Here is a 17,203-nt window from a genome sequence, read left to right as displayed (position 1 = left end):
GAGATAGCAAAATGTCCAACAGCAGCTCCATCAACGAGTTCCTCCTACTGGCATTCGCAGACACGCGGGAGCTGCAGCTCTTGCACTTCTCACTCTTCCTGGGCATCTACCTGGCTGCCCTCCTGGGCAATGGCCTCATCATCACAGCTGTAGCCTGCGACCACCGCCTCCACACCCCCATGTACTTCTTCCTCCTCAACCTCTTCCTCCTCGACCTTGGCACCATCTCCACCACTGTCCCCAAATCCATGGCCAATTCCCTGTGGGACACCAGGGCCATTTCTTACTCAGGATGTGCTGCTCAAGTCTTCCTGCTTTTCTTCTTGATTGGAGGAGAGTATTTTCTTATCACTGTCATGGCCTATGACCGCTTTGTTGCCATCTGCAGACCCCTGCACTATGGGACCCTCATGGACAGCAGAGCCTGTGTCAAAATGGCAGCAGCTGCCTGGGCCAGTGGTTTTCTCAATGCTCTCCTGCACACGGCTAACACATTTTCCATACCACTCTGCCAAGGCAACACAGTGGACCAGTTCTTCTGTGAAATCCCCCAGATCCTCAAGCTCTCCTGCTCAGACTCCTACCTCAGGGAAGCTGGGCTTCCGGTGGTTATTGCCTGTTTAATGTTTGGGTGTTTCATTTTCATTGTGCTGTCCTACGTGCAGATCTTCACTGCTGTGCTGAGGATCCCCTCTGAGCAGGGTCGTCACAAAGCCTTTTCCATGTGCATCCCTCACCTGGCCGTGGTCTCTCTGTTTGTCAGCACTGGCATCTTTGCCTACCTAAAGCCCCCCTCCCTCTCCTCCCCAGCTCTGGATATGGTGGTGACTGTTCTGTACGCAGTGGTGCCTCCAACTCTGAACCCCCTCATCTACAGCATGAGGAACAAGGAGCTCAAAAATGCCCTGAGGAAAGTGGTTTCATGGACATTTTTCAGCACTGGTAACATTGCCATTGCTCTCCACAAATGACTCCCCCTGTGTCCCATACCAGGACTGAGCTTTGTTTGTTCACTTTATTTGTATTATGACTGCTATTGCTGTTGTTATTATTATTTGTCACCATGTTGCTACACAAGTGGTTGAATTCTTTGCACCTTTACTGAGACTGCTCTGTCTCACCTGCTGCCCATATAAAGTTTTGTGTAACACTGGGTCAGAGCTGACTCCCTAACAGTAGCTCTCTAATAAAACAGGTTCTTGCAGGTGCAGTGCCTGAAGGCTGGGCTCTTCCTCCAAAGCTGCTGTCCCTCACACCCTGTCCCCAGCGCATGTCCTTGAGACAATCTCCCCCACCCTGTGTGCTGGTCCTTACCCCAAAAGTCACCCCCAGACAAGTCTCCATGCCCAGCTGGAGGACCGGATGTCCAGCTGTGATCCCTGGGAGGAGAGCCCTCTCCTGGGTCCTCTGCAGGGCTGGCAGGGAGCATGCAGAGGAGGTCCTGGGTACATCTCCTGGGCCTGTAGACCATCCTCCTCTCATGGGGGACCCTCAAACAGTGTCTGTCAGAACATAGATCCAGCCCAGCTTGTTGCTGCATGAACAGAGAGGAGAAACTCCCCCAGGAAACTCCTCACACACCCAGCCTTTCACACCAGCTATTTCCAGTACCGGCCATTCCCCATGGTCCTGGAGAGATGTGATCTTTGAATGTGACCAGCTCCGTCTGCCTGCTGGGCTCAGCACCTGTATGGGGGTAATGGCCAGTCCTGCCTGGCCTCTCCCTTTGGTTTCAGACGCCAGCAGACTGCAGAGCATGGCCTTCTGCTAACCCCAGGGGACAGTATCAGGACTGAGCAGGACCTGTGGACTGGTGGGAGGCTTCAGGAGGGCTTTGGGGAACAGAGCATTGAGGGCTGTCATGGAGACCATGCCTGGAGGACACTTCCCCACCCCTGAATGCACACTGTCCTCTGCAGTGTCGGTGCAGTGGGGCCGTGGGGCGACATGGAGGGCAGCAGGGCTGGGCCAGCACAGGGAGAGGAGGCAGATCGGAGCCATGACACCCCAGAAGCTCCCAACAGTCATGGAGGGAACTCACTGCTGCTAGCAGGGTTGGGGGGTTCTCGAGGGCTACAGCCACCAGCACTGCCTGCTAGGACTCCCAGACCCAGCACACATGGTTGGTGCCCAGCAATGCAGCTCACAGTGCCCCCCGTCCTTTGTCTCCATCCTCTCTCAGGAGAACCACTGGGTGCAAAACTCCCTGCCCAGGTGTGGAGAGGAGCTGCTGGAGCTCTTCCCTTCTCACGCCTGCTGCCCCAGCTCTGCCCTGGCATCGGCCCACAGGTTCTGCCCTGGGTCATGTTATGTCTCCACTAGCTCTCCTCTGAGACCATGTGCAGAGCTGCATCACATAGCTCTGCTTGGAGCTGGCCACCACAGCCTGCCTGCATGATCCCAGGAGATCCCAGCATGGCTGTGCTTGGAGGTGAGGCTTTGATGGTCCTCAGTCAAAGAAGATGGGCTGGTCTGCCTGGGGTCCAAGTGGAGGAAAGGACAAGAGACAACAAGGAGAAGATGTAGTAAGGGAAATTTCAAATGAGTTGAAGGAAAAAATAAAGAAATAACCATGCTAGTTGAGTAGCACTGGGGCAGGGGACAAGAAACCTTTAAAAACTCTGCTGGAGAAAGCACCTACCAACCTGATCTAACTGTCAAGTTAGCCCAGCTCAGAGCAGATCACGGTCCTGGAGATCTCTGGTGGTCCCTCCCAACCCAAATCCTCTAGGAGGAAAGGGCTGGAAGGCAGAGTCCTGGGCAGAGGACATTGTTCTGGGTTTGAGGCCTTGCTGGTATTTGGACTGCCTGGTCAAGCTTGTCCTCAGAGTCACAGTGAGCGAGTTCATCCTCAAAAGGAGTCTCTGATCCATGGGCAACAGGAGTCAAAGCAGTCCTGGGAGACTACAGAGAAGTTCTCAGGAACACACCAGGCATTCAGGCCCTTTGACTGCTGAGGTGTCCCCAGACCAGTGCTTTGCATCCTGGGTCTTAAGGGCTGAGAAATCTTTAGAGCCAGAGCAGATCGGAGTCCCATCTCCTGGACTCACAGGTTGCAGGGCATCAGCAGGGCTGTACTGGCTGCAGGGAGGGGATCACTGCCCAGGGCATGAGCAGATCCCCCTCTGCTCTCCCCTCTCTCTTCACACCCCGGAACAGAGATTGTATTTCCCATGTTGATCCTCTCTGCCGGGCTGTATTGCCAGCTGGAGGGGACGCAGACTTCACACTGGGGAAATGCAGGAGAGCCCAGACTCATCTAGAGGAGCAGCGTCCCACCACACCTGCTGGGTGGCCGGGGCTGCAGGGGGCAGACACCACTCCGTTCCTCGCACACCTCCTGCCTGGGGCTGCAGGGTGCCCAGCAGCAAGGCAGGCATGCCTGGGGGGTCTGGTGCCATTGGGGTGGTGGCCTTTGCACCAGCCTCTGTCTTAAGGGACTCAGGAGGTTCGCTGCCTCCATGTTAGTGGCAAAGTTCGTGTCGTAGCTTCTTCTCTGTGGAGAGCTGAGGATTTAATTCTCAGGAGAAGGGGAAAAAGGAAACCCTTTTGTCCATGGGACTTGTACCACCCTGTCAACCCTCTACTGCCTTCTCCTTCTCTGTCATCCCAGAAGTCCTTTGGCAGGGGCATTCTTTGGTTTCTGGCACTCTATCTGACTCTGCTTTGAGCAGCACCTTGCACTACAGGCCTCCTGTGGTCCCTTCAACCTGAATTATCCTCAAAGCCTATGATCTCAGGCCCCATTTCAAGCACAGAGCAAATGTCTCTGGGACATGAATCCTTTGTGCTTTATATGACCTTCTAAAAGAAGGCAGGTAAACACCTCCTCCTCCCTGTTGACTCTAAGGGCAGCCTGGGAGGCACTGCCTCAGGCATAGCTACATTACTCCAGAAATTCTTTGCATCCACCTTTAACCACCTGAAAGGCCATTGCCTGGATCCCCTCAGCGGTGAGGGGAGAAGAGCAAGCTTTTCTGCGGTATGATTACCTTTGTAGTTTGCGCCTTTAAGTAGATGGTGCCATCCTCCCCTTGGTTTCTTGCCTGAAGCTCAGGCTGGATGGGGATGTGAATGTGGAGGTTGTCTGTCACTGCAGTGCCCGTGAGATGGTGGAGAGGTAAGAGGAATAACAGAGTCACCACCCTGGACTGCAGCAGAGAGGATTTCATCTTGTTTGGGATGGAGTTAGGCAAGGCAAAGCTCAGCTGGAGCTGGAGCTGGAGCTGGATCTAGGAAGGGATGGGGAGGGTAACCTGAAGGGCTTCTGCAAGGATGTTGGCAGCACAAGGCAGCCAGCCAAGGAAAGTGAGTTCTCCCTGCTCAGTGGGGCAGGTGATATAGTGACAAAGACAGAGGAAAGGCTGAGGAGCTCATTGCCTCTTTTCCCTTGTCTTTTCCTGGTCTTGTCTACTGCCAGGCCTCCCTGGCCCCCAAGTCCTTTGGCAGCATCCGTGTTAGCAAAGCCTCACCCAAGGGGGATGAAGATGCAGCTGAGGAGGACTTTTGCCCAGTGGGCACACACAAGTCCCTGGGACCAGACGGGAAGCACCCCAGGGTGCAGGGAGAGGTGCCTGGAGTCACTGCAGTGATGCTCCCAATTGTCTATGAAACGTCTGGATAATCAGGGAGGTTCCTGATGACTGGGAAAAGGCAGACATCGCACCCATTTTGCAGGAGGGCAAAAAGGACGATCTGGGGAAGGACAAGCTGGTCCTCTTCATCTCAGTGCCTGGGAAGCTGATGGAGCAAATCCTCCTGGAAACCATCTCCAAGCATAGGAAGGACAAGGACTGGAAGAATCAGCATGGGTTGACCAAGGGGAAATGGAAACCATGCCTGACCAACCTGATTGCCTTCTACCATAACATGAATACCTATGTGCACAAGGGGAAAGCAGGGGATTTTGTGAACCTTCCACTTTAGCAAAGCCTTTGGCACAGTCCCCCAGAGTCTCCTTAGAGGCAAATTGTTGAGCTCTGCCCTGGATCAATGGACCATAAGGCAGGTGGAAGATTGGATGGACCATCAGGCTGAAACGCTGTGATCAGTGGTACAAGTTCCAAGTGGCAGCTGGTTACTAGTGGCATCCCTCAGTGATCAACATGTGGGGCAGGACTGTTTAAAACCTTTATGAATGGCCTGCACAGTGGATGGAGCACACTCTCAGCACCCTTGTGGACAATGCATAAGTGGGGGGAGCCCCTGGGCAACCTCCTCTAGTTCCCTCTGCATTGACCAGGGGGGCTGGGACTAGGTGACATCCAGAGGTCTCCCCTACCCTAAGTGCTGTGATTCAGTGAACTGTTCCCTGGAGATCTCTGTAAAGAGAGAAGAGGCCGAGGGAGAAGCAAGGACAGAGAGGCAGAAGAAGAGAGCTGAAACATGACAGTTAAAATAAAGCAGTTCCTGAGAACAAAGTTTCTCCATTGCGAGTGTTGGTAGCAAAGGTATTTTGATGAATAATGTGCGTGTGTGTGTGTGTATATATACATATATATATATACACTTGCATAGACAGGGTAATTCCTGTAGTGCGTAAACACGGTGCTGCCAATTAATAAGAAAGAAAAAATATATGGCAATGGAAAAAAACTGTGTGAAGTTTTGGAAACAAGGATTTCTTGTCAACTGTTGCAGTGAGGTTTTTTCTTGAGAAGATCTCAACTTATGAGTAGGATCTCTTTTTGGGCTTGATTCATTTGACCACAGAGAGGGGCTTTTGCTGCCTGAGATGCCCTGGGTCAGCTGTGTTGCCATGTGGTGCTGGAAATTTTGGAGGTGGCTCCTGCAGGACCTGAGCTTGTCCTTAGGTAATGTATCTCAGAACAACTCCATTGAGACAACTTAGTTCCCTCCGTAGAGGAGAAAGGCAACTCCAGAGACCTGGATTTGACAGAGACATCTGCACTGATGGGGTCTGGCCTGGGGTGAGATCAGTCTCCTCCTTGTTCTCAATGAGCTCCATTCTTGCCCCCTCTCTGTGTCCTGCCTAGTTAAGAGAGGGGAATCGGGGCTTCCAGAGCCGGACATTTCCACCTCTTACAGATAAACCATCCTCTGATGTGACAATTTGTAATGCTGGAATCAGTGTTCCTTCAGTGCTTAGAGAGGGCCCATTGGTGTTTATATTAATCTACTTCAATGAACATGATGAAATAGTGGAAATCTTCAGGAAGGGTATTAATGGCGGGAGAAGAAATATCGATCTGCCCTTGACCTTGTGTTTCCACTGCTCTGTCTATTAGGCTGTGGATAAAATCTCAGTGCTCTCTCACATATTTCCACATGTCCTGATTAAACTGGTCATTTCTAAAGGCATCTTTGCATCAGACTCTCTGGGCATATGTACTTCCCATAGTTTCCCAGTTTTCCTCCTCCCCTTAATCTTTATCCATTCAGGTACCTCTCAACTCTCTAGTTGCTGCTCTGAGCTGCTGGGAGTCTGAAGCTTGCCTCGTCTTTCAGCAGTCTCATTGTCTCTTTAGCCACCTCCTTTGTTGTGTTTCTTGTCTATCCTTTCCTGTCTATCTGTGGAAAAAATTTCAAGGAAGGTTATGCCTTGTGGGCAGTGGATCTCACTGGAGGCAGCTTGGACTTGACATACAGTTGAGGGGTGTCTTGTATCTTTTATTAAACTGTTCCAATTTAAAATTTGTTTCTTTGCTATTAAGACAAACCCTTCTGTGTCTGCTTGCAGCTTGCAGCTAGCTCTCGAAGGAAAGCAAGTGGGAACTGGTGCACATGAGCTGTAACATTCAGCTACAGCCTTGAGTGGCAAAAGGTTCAACTTTTACAAGAGTGATGTGAAGTGCCCAGTGGCTGATGAGGGCAATGGCAGGGCTGGGGAGCTGGGGAGGAAGGTTCTCCGTACAGGTCTCCTATCAAAAATACTGCTTTGCCTACATGTGCAGAGTTCATTAGGAGACACTGTGGGTCAGTATGAATTGGAGAATGCGGGTATGACTTATTCTGAGAACTGAAGAATCAAGAAAGCTTAAGAAGCAGACATCTTTCATTTCCAGGTGCTCATTGAAATCTTCCTAATTTCAATACACTCCTGCAAACTTTCCAATTAACCACACAAGAATTGAAGAGCTGAAGAAAATTATGGAAAGAGGCATGACTCCTTAGGGGTTTTTTTGCATTTTAATGACCCCTCGGCTGTATTTGGTGCTAAGCCCATGAACCTTAGATGCAGAGAAGAGACTGAAGCAACCTCTCAAGAAGCAAATCAGAAGTTTCTTGGAAAGATAATGGGTCCCACTGAGGGCCATTACCAAGAAAGTCTCCCCAGGGGCTGATTAGAGCCAAAAGTTGGAGGCCCTGATTGCAGGTAGGCAAAGGCAATGTGAGGGTGGCTGTGATGCCAAGTCAACCTTGATGTGTGTTATCAAGCAGAGAGACCAGGCCCTGACAGCCAGCCCCTGGGTAGGGTGATGCTTTCCATCCTGCATTGCTCAGGGCTCTTCTTGTGGGCAGTGTGCGGGTGAGGTGCACAAAACTGACTGCAGGACCATGATACAGCATGTCCTGGCCTCCCAAGGGACAAGGAGGCAGCAAGGCCACAGTGCTTTAAGGAATGGTGTCTTCTTGTGGGCCTCAGTGTCAGAGACACCAGCCATAGCCAAGAGGACAAAGACCTAGCTGTGTTGGGAGCTTTCAGCCCTGGCAGTGCCCTCAGCCATCTCCACCACAGGCTGTCCTATTCTTTCCCACACCTGTGCCTCTTTCCCTGCAGACTGTACACACCCAAGCTGCTTCCCCACCTTGCTCTCAGTCTGGGATCTCCCCATCTCTCCTGATGTCTTCCTGTCCTCACTTGCTTTTCCTTGAAACACAAAGCCAGGGGCTGATCACAGACTCCCTCTGGGTGACCTGTTGCACCACAGCACTACCCTACGTGTGACATTCTTTTGACCTGAAGTCCAGTCTGAACCTCTCAAGATGCAGTTTGTGGATCTTTTCCACAGCCACAGCCAAATGGCATCTTTCTGAAACCACTCTTCAAGCAGTCACAGGCTACTACTGCCCTTTGCCTGCACTTCAGCAGCATAAAGAAGGCCAAGTCCCTCAACCTCTCCTCTCAGACAGGATCATTCCCACCTAGGCACAGGACTTGACACTTCTCTTGGAAAACTTCATGATGTATCTGTTGTCCGAATCACCTGAGTTTCTCAAGATCCTTTGGGACTGAATCTCCTTTGTGTCAAAACGAAACAAACAAACAAACAAAAAAACCCACCAAACCAAACCAGCACCAATCAGTATAAGGGTAAACAGGGGTGGGGTGGGCTGTATGGGCAGGGATCAGAATGGTAAAAGAGACAGACTTAGAAGAGGGGGAAGAAAAGTAAAAGGAAATTCCAAGTGAAGCCAAGGATTGATCAGGTCTGTCTTGGGGATTCCTGCCAAGAAGCCTTGCATCTGAGTAATTCTGACTGGAGGAGGACAAGAAGGCTGGCCTGCTTCCACTGTCACAGGGCACCTGCGTGCTTTCCCTGACATCCACAAGAGAAGATGGAGAGTGGGAAGAATCATGGACTCCTTCAGGGTGGAAGGGACCTCAGGAGGTCTCCAATCCAAGTTCCTTGCTCCCAGCAGGGTCATCTCTGGCGTCAGAGGAAGTTGCTCTGGGCTTCATCCAGTGTGGTCTTGGCAACCTCCAAAGGAAGAGACTGTCCAGCGCTGTTTGGGCAACAAGTTCCAATGCTTTCTCCCAAAGCAAGTGCTGCAGCTGCCTGACTACTGTGAGGGCACTTGGCCAAACTCTCTCCCAGTTCAAATTCCTTGCTCACAGCAGGGTCAGCTCTGGGATCAGACCAGGTTGCTCTCGGCTTCATGCAGTCTGGTCTTGGAAACCTCCTAGGCAGGAGACTAAACAGCCTCTCTGGGCAACCACTTCCAATGCTTCACCATCCTCGTAGTGGAAAAGCTTTTCCTTTTCTCCTGCACAAACGTCTCTTCTTCCAGCTTATGGCTATTGTCTCTTGTCCTTCCACCATCCACCCTGGTGAAGAGCCTGGCTCCATTCTTCTTGATGACCTCCTTGTAGCCATTGGAAGGGTGCTATGAGATCCCTCCAAAGCCATCTCTTCTCCAAGTGGAACCAGCCCCATCTCCTCACAGAACAAGTTCTCGAGCTCCCCGACTACTGTGAGGGCCCTCAGCCAAACTCGCTCCCAGTTATCAACCTCTTTCTTCTTCTGGGAACCCAAACCTGGATGCAGGGTTCTAGATGGTGTCTAATGAATACTGACTAGAAGGTGATCACCATTTCCCTCCACCTCCTGCCTGTACTCCTGCTCATACAGCCCACGATGCTTCTGGCCTTCTTTGCTGCCACGGAACACTGCTGCCTCATGTTCTGCCTCCTGTCCCCCAGCACCCTCACGTCCTTTTCCACAGAGCTGCTCCCCAGGCCCTCAGGCCCCAGCCTGTAACACAGTGGGGTGTTGGTTTATGGCAGGTGCAAGCCCTGTCATTTGTCCTTATTGAATTCCATCAGGTTGCTGACAGCCCATTCCTCCTGCCTGTCTAGGTCCCTCTGAATGGCAGCCCTCAAGCATATGAGTGACCCCCAAACCTCCACTTCCAGTTAGGGGTCATCTACAAGCATGATGAGTGTTGCCTCCTGCGTGTAATACAGATGATAAACTGAACATCTTCCTGGAGAGACCCTCGGGTGCTCCACTTCTCCCTGGCCTCCAGAAAGAGTACTACCCATTCACCACTGCCCTCTGAGCCTCTGGTCATCCAAGCAGCTTTTTACCCATCCGCTTGTCTGCTCTTTTAGACTGTAACGTTTTAACGTGCATGCAAGAATATTGTGGGAGACAGTGTCAAACACCTTGCTAAAGTCTAGGTAAAGGACATTTACCACACATCCAAGCTGCCCCTTCACACAAAAGGCATCCTCCCTCCTCATCTTCTCTGACAGTCTCTCCTGAAGAGAGTGTACCCTACAAGCATAGCCCTCCAGTCATGTAAGTGATCACACCACATCTCAATTATTCCAGTGATGTTTCACACCTGTGAAAGCTTGTACATCTCCATCTGCTCCTGCTTCTACCCCAGACTGCATACATTTGCATATATTAGTGTTGCAGAGCATCATCTGTGGCACAGAGAGCAGACTGGTTGTGGTGAAACCTGTCACCAAGAGCCAAAGACACTGTGTGTGCAATGGCCCCACTTCAGAGCAGAGCCATGCTGGCCTGGATAGCAGGTGGCAATGTAATGGTGAAAGGAGGTTCCCAATGAGAGGGCAAAGCCTGCAGTGCGCAAGGCCAGCGAGAAACAGAGCTGGGCTGTGCAGGAATGGCAGGAGAGGGGTTGGCTGGCTGAGCTGACTTTGTAGCACCTTGGGGCCTGTGACAGAGGTGAACCGATCTGCAGGCAGGAGACGGTGCCACTGAAGAGGTCCCTGGGCCTGGGCAGCCTGTGATCCAGGCACCCTGAGGCCATCATTAGTCCAGTTCCTGTTCATACCATCTGGGGGTGAGAAGAGGTTCAGTCAGAGAAGAGCAAGAAGGGTTTGAGAGTGCAGAGACTAGAACAGAGACCTTGGTGTGATGTGCCTCCCATTTATGCAGCACGCTTGAATGCAGACGGGATGTACTTTGCCTAAAGGCAGTGGTGGGATTCAGTTGTTTGGGCACAGGTAGGAAAGCCTGAGATAACCTGTGTTGTCTGCCCAGCAACCACTCCAAAGGGGCATGGTTTTCCCATAGGTCCCATCCATGCAGTTGTGCTAGAAGCTGCAGGCATGTGACATGGCCCTGCCAACCTGTTTCTATGTCATTACATCAAGTGTCTGCACTGAATTACGTTAGCACTTTGCACTGTAGGCATCTCCATGAGTCTCAGCATCATAGTGAGGGGTGCTCTAACAGTAGTGGGCATCTAGTGTCATTTGAGATGGCCAAGGGAATTCTCCAGCTGGCCCCCACCTCATGCTCTGGAAGGATGGGGGTCTCCCAGTTGCTCCATGAGAGCAAGCAGACACTGGCATATGCCTGGGACCACCTCTGTCTCTACCAATGTCACCAGGTGTTTGTGTGTGAGCAACTGACTCCCACCCTCCATCTCCAGTGATTACAGCCAGACCTTAGACAAGGAGCTCGTGTGCAGACATCTATGTTATGCTCCCTTCAGCTTGGGAAGGGGAATCCCACCTGCTGTGTGTTTGTGAAGTTCACAGGAGGGATCTGAATCCCCCTCCAGCCCAGGACCCTGCAAACCAGAATGAGGTGCCCGCATTGACTCATCTGAGTCAGCACCTGAACCATGGGTCAATCAGCTCCCTTCTTGCTTCTTTCTACATGTCCTGCCTAGTTAAGAGATGGGAATCGGAGCTTCCAGAGTGGGACATTTCCACCTCTTGCAGATAACCATGCTCTGATGAAACAATCTGTAATGCTGGAATGAGTCTTCCTTCAGTGCTTAGTGAGGGCCCATTGGTGATTATTTTAGTTTATTGGAGTGAACATTTCCCAGGAGGAGGGAGCACAAGGGACACAGAAATTCATGAGCTCAGCTGCACCTCTGCTCCTGAGTGGGGCCAGGCTCCTGGGATGGAGGGAGCTCATGGCAACTGGGCAGCACTGCCCAGAGACAGCTGTGTGCAGGAGCAGCTCCTCTGCAAAGAGCAGCAGGGCTCCGGGCGCTGCCTGCTGCTGCTGACATGAGAGGAGACAAGGCAGTGAGAAGTGCAAGGCCGTGTGGAGTGGGAGGCCAGAGGAGAGCTCCTTGTGGGAGAAATTTTCACAGCCCCTGACACTGTAAGTCTCTGGCTGTAGGACCATGCTACTGAGGTTCCTGGAAGGGTCTTCTAAATCCATCCCATCCCATAACTGATAGGCTTTTTAAGGATCGCTCTCCCAGCACATCCAGTCCATAGTCAGAGGAGGAGATGCTTCAGAGCAGGGATTCCCTGCCACAGCATCACAGGGACAGGGCATGCAGCTCCATTCTGCCAGGAGTGGCTTTCGGGGTGTGAAGCCAGGGAGCACACACAGGTCTGTGCAGGGCTGTAATTCAGAGCAGTGTCCCTGCACCCCAGGGTGCTGTGTGCCCGGGACAGTGACTCTGCTGCCTGTGAGGGTCAGCCCTCAGCCTGCCCGGGGAGGTCCTCATAGCAATATAGGGAGAAGCTCTGGGTGAGAGGAGAGACACCTGGCAGGGCAGGTTCATTCTCCTGCTGAGAGGGTGCTGCATGGGTCAGGGCTGCTCACAGCTCCAAATCAATGTGCAGGATATGTGCAAGGGGTCTTTTCAAGAGCAGATCAAAAGAAGGGCTACTTGAAAGGGAAGGAGCTTTCCTTCAGGTGTCTGCACTTTCAGTTTCCTAATTTTGGCAGGGAGAATGAAGGAACGAGGTTTCTGTTATGGGAAGGAAGTGGGACTCCTAAACCTTCACTCTGAGAGTTTAATTGGTCTGTGAGAAACCTCAGGAAGCCACTTCATCCCCGCTTTAGCCTACAGACAGCATCGACATCACCTTTGTGTCCTCATAGGAGTTTATGTGACCTGCTGCTTAGGACATGCATGCACAGAGATGCCCCTAGACAGTGCCCTGATCTGGGAGGTTTCTGTAGGGCAGAACGGAGCACACAGCGGGTGGGATGGGGGGTCTGCGAGCACTGACTGGGATAAGACGTTGTGACAGAGAAAGAGCTGGCAGCAGGGACAGCTCCAGGCAGCAGGGATGGGCAGGGAATGAGAGGCAAGCGCAGGGCATGAGCCACCTCCGCTGCAGCCAGACCTCTGGCAGAGGAGAGGGGCATCTCTCCTGCTACAGGCCCATTTCATGCAGTCCGACAAAGGGTCTGAGAGCAACTGCCCTGCAATGTCACCGTCTGTGAGGTGGCATGCCCAGCTGGGTAAGGGGAAGGCTTTCCAGAATGCCTCTCTGCCTCTCTCCTTGTCTCCCTTGGCAGCAGGATCATGGTGTTGCTCCTTGTTTCCCCTCCTGGACATGCTGTTCCTGTTCTTATTTTGGGGTTTTCTGTGGTTGGGGGTTTTCAGCTGCAGTTCAGACACCGATGCTGCAAGTTGTGGAACAGAGGGGTCTGCATGGGAATGAGGCTGCCTCAGCCCCCTTTTAACCTGTGGCACTCCAGGAAATGCAGTCCGTGGGGCTGGGAAATGAGCTGACTCTCCCTTAAGGAGTACACATCTTCACTCCTGACGGTGCTTTGACCGTTTCCCTGTGGTATCCTGCCCTCTGGAAAGGCACTGCTGTCTCATAGCACCTCTGTGATATCTGAGAGCCCCATGAGGAAGGTGAAGAGATTCTGAGAGTATGGAGATGGTGGTGGGAGGCTGTATGTGGGCATCTGCAAAGAGCCCTGTGTGTGCTTGGCTAGAAGGGGAGTGTGGAGACCTACCTCTGGTACCCAGAGAAAGGATGAGAAGTTTGGAGATGTGCACTTTGAAACTGAACTCATCTGCTCTCAGCAGGGACTGGTTTCTTTCTAGGGGAACATGAAAGTGATCATCCTCCAGCTCAAAGAGAAAACTGCAACGTTTGGGGGTTTCATGCTTGAAAATTCTCTGCTAACTTCTCAATGTCTTTTCTTCCTTGCACAGTCCCCCATGCACGGAGATAACAAAATGTCCAACAGCAGCTCCCTGAACGAGTTCCTCCTCCTGGTGTTTGCGGACACGCGGGAGCTGCAGCTCTTGCACTTCTCGCTCTTCCTGGGCATCTACCTGGCTGCCCTCCTGGGCAATGGCCTCATCATCACAGCTGTAGCCTGCGACCACCACCTCCACACCCCCATGTACTTCTTCCTCCTCAACCTCTCCCTCCTCGACCTTGACACCATCTCCACCACTGTCCCCAAATCCATGGCCAATTCTCTGTGGGACACCAGGGCCATTTCCTACTCAGGATGTGATGCCCAGCTATTTTTCTTCTTTTTCCTAATTTCAGCAGAGTATTATCTCCTCACTGTCATGGCCTATGACCGCTATGTTGCCATCTGCAGACCCCTGCACTATGGGACCATCTTGGGCAGCAGAGCTTGTGTCAAAATGGCAGCAGCTGCCTGGGCCAGTGGTTTTCTTAATGCTGTGCTACACACTGGGAACACATTTTCTATACCACTCTGCCAAGGCAATGTGGTGGACCAGTTCTTTTGTGAAATCCCCCAGATCCTCAAGCTCTCCTGCTCAGACTCATACCGCAGGGAAGTTGGGTTTATCGTGTTTAGTGTCTGTTTAGGCTTTGGGTGTTTCGTTTTCATTGTGCTGTCCTACGTGCAGATCTTCACTGCTGTGTTGAGGATCCCCTCTGAGCAGGGACGACACAAAGCCTTTTCCATGTGCCTCCCTCACCTGGCTGTGGTCTCTCTGTTTCTCAGCACTATCATCTTTGCCTACCTGAAGCCCCCCTCCCTCTCCTCCCCAGCTCTGAATCTGGTGGTGGCTTTTCTGTACTCGGTGATGCCTCCAGCAGTGAATCCTCTCATCTACAGCATGAGGAACAAGGACCTCCAAGACGCAGTGAGGAAACTGATTCAGCTCTTACTATTTCAGCATCAATAAGCTGCCCATCCCTGTTCACAAGTGATTTCCCATTCATCTCAGACAACTTGTATGCTTGGGGAATTCTCTCTCTGATAATCATGTTTGTGCTGAAGTGCTTGAATTCATCCCACTTCTCCAGAGGCATGAACCCAGTCTCTCTGATTGAGATACCTGCTGTGAATGTGTCTATCACTGTGTCAGAGCTGGCTTCTCTCTAATAAAAGCACATTTCCTCAGTGCAGTGCTTGAAGTTTGGGCTAGTCTTCCAAACCTGGAGGCAGGAATGCACTCAAGGACTTTCACCTTGGAGGGGACTGTTGCTTTTCCAGGGCTCTCCCTGGGCTCAAGGCAATGAGCTCATAGGTGATGTGTTAGGGAAGGAGGGCTGGATTCAGCTATCACTTGTGGGTACCCAGTGCTCCTGGAGGTGGTGAATCTCCCATATGACAGGGCTGGAGACTGATGCCTGTCCTTCTCCAAGGGATTATGGAGCCCCCAGGAGAGCACAGGGCATCTCCAAGGGCATCATGTGCCTAGGGGTGAACGGAGCTTCACAAAGTGAAGTGGAGTCAGCCAAAGGTAAAGGGCAAAAGCAATGAATGTCCAGGCTAGTGAGAGCTCTGCATTCTGATGAGAGGCAGTGTGGACCCAGCAGGCAGAGGGAAGGGAGCCTGGAGAGTGGTTCATGCCAGCCTCAATGAAAGCCTTGGGCTGGATCTTGGCACACACCTGAACACAGCCCGAGCCATTGGAAATGCCCTGTGATTGCTCAGAGTATTGTCCACGGCCACAGACCCCTTGGTAGGGGTTGTCAGGTGCAATGAGGCCTGTCTGACTGGGTCTGCTTCCCACCCTGGCCACCATGGCCAGTGTGGAGTCACCTTGTGGCCCCGGGGCCCCACAGTCTAATCGCTCTGCAGAGCAGCGCTGACAGCTCGGGGCCCTGTGGGGAGCACAGCAGAGGGTCCAGGAATGGCCAACCAGGCCAGCATGGATACACTGACCTGGGGAAAGGCTCTCTGGGGAGCAGGGATGTCCCTGGAGAAGAGGAAAGGAGCAGTTGTGTGCTGACCAGGAGGAATAAATGAGAAGGAGAAATCTGTTTCTAGACAGGTCAACTAAGGGCAGGCTGCAGTGCCCCTGGGGCAGCAGGAGCTGCTGCAGGAGCCCCAGGGCAGAGACTCTTGTGCTGTCCTGGAGAGAGGAGCTGGCTTGGGGGTCTGCAGGCAGCCTGGGGCTAGGGAGCCTCCTGAACACCAGAAGAAGGGGCACAGAGTGTCACTGTGCTCTGCCTCCTTGTGCCACTGGGGCCAGTCCCAGCTTGGAGGCTGATGGGGCAGGTGACACACATCCCCCCGATCCCTGGAGCTGCTGTGCCCTTCAGAGGGGCTGTGGCTGTGGAGTGAGTGCCCAGAGCTCTGCAGCATCCTGCGGCGGGCACTGCTGCGGGGCCACCGCCAGCCTGGGCTGCTCTGCTGGGTGTGTTGGGGTGAGGACAGGGTAGGTGAGGAGAGCTGGGGAGGGTCTGGTCTGGTCTGGTCTGGAAAGGGCCTGGGAGAGGAAAGTGCCAATGTCACCTCAGCTGTGTGAAGGGGCAGGGTGAGGACACACACTGGGGGCTTGTGGTGCAGAGCCAGGTCTCATGGAGGGGAGCCAAGACATGCCGGGTGCAGAAGAGAGGAGGTCGGTCTGTGCCCTTGGTTGCCAAAGCAGGGGGGTGGTCGGGGGACGGGTCACCGAGGTCTGTCATGGGGACCATGCCAGGGGGACATTTCCCCAACCCTGAATGCACCCTGCCCTGTGCGGTGCCTGTACAGGGGGAACATGGGGCCATGTGCGGGTGCTGGGACGGGGCAAAGATGGAAGCCATGATGTTCCTCACCACTCCACTGCAAAAGAGAAACTCCCAGGAGAGCTCTCCCAGCCTGGCCCCACGAGCTCTTGTCCCTGCTCCAGCCATGCCAGAGCAGAGCTGAGGACCAAGAGGTCCCTCAGGCAAAGCTGGGCCAGCCTCCTGGACCTGGCCTGAGAACCAGGACATGCAGAGCACCCTCCTCCTATGTCCCCGTCCTGCTGGGAGGGTGGCACGGGCACCAGGGAAATGGCCTGTTTCTGCCTGGGGTCAGTGCAGGACTTTTGCATGTGAGGTGAACGCAACAGCTGCTGTGCTGCAGAAACACCGGCCATGACTGCTTGCTGCAGCCCCCACTGCCCCCTGCCCCTGTCCTACCGACCTGATGCTACCCCTGTGCTACCCCATGTCCCATCCCCTCTCCCCACACTGCAGGGACTGGTGGTGCAGCAGGAGCTGGCACAGTGCACGGGTTCTGCCCGGCCCTCGGCCCTCCCCACCTCCCCCCCAAACATGACATCCATCTTCAAGAAAGGACAAGGAAGAGGATCTGGGGAATGACCTGCAGGTCCTGGTGGACATCAAGTTGACAAGAAGTCAGCAGGGTGCTCCTGCAGCAAAGACGGCCACCCTTAACCTGGCTTGTATTAGCAAGAGTGCAGGCAGCAGGGTGAATGCAGTGGGACAGATGAAATATCCTGGCAGCCTCAACCAAAGAGAAGCAAAATAAAGAAAGGGAAGAACTGGCAGAATACCATTCTTGGAGAGAGCGGTATGATCAATGTTGTGCCCAGGTAATGCAAACATTTTAAAACA

The 17,203-nt window shown here is 52.9% G+C and overlaps 1 protein-coding gene across 1 annotated transcript; it reads left to right on the top strand.

Annotated features, from left to right (window-relative positions):
* Positions 1-13,818: 13,818 nt before the first annotated feature.
* On the top strand, positions 13,819-14,553 carry LOC136993013 (olfactory receptor 14C36-like; the record flags this gene model as incomplete). Its single annotated transcript, XM_067303030.1, has 1 exon — positions 13,819-14,553. A coding segment is annotated over one exon (735 nt), but the record flags the coding sequence as incomplete, so codon positions are not given.
* Positions 14,554-17,203: the final 2,650 nt, after the last annotated feature.

Source organism: Apteryx mantelli, chromosome 11 (genome assembly GCF_036417845.1).
Source record: "Apteryx mantelli isolate bAptMan1 chromosome 11, bAptMan1.hap1, whole genome shotgun sequence".
Lineage (NCBI taxonomy): Eukaryota > Metazoa > Chordata > Aves > Apterygiformes > Apterygidae > Apteryx > Apteryx mantelli.
The sequence above is the reverse complement of the archived record's forward strand: the minus strand, read 5'-3'. Positions and strand labels throughout refer to the sequence as shown.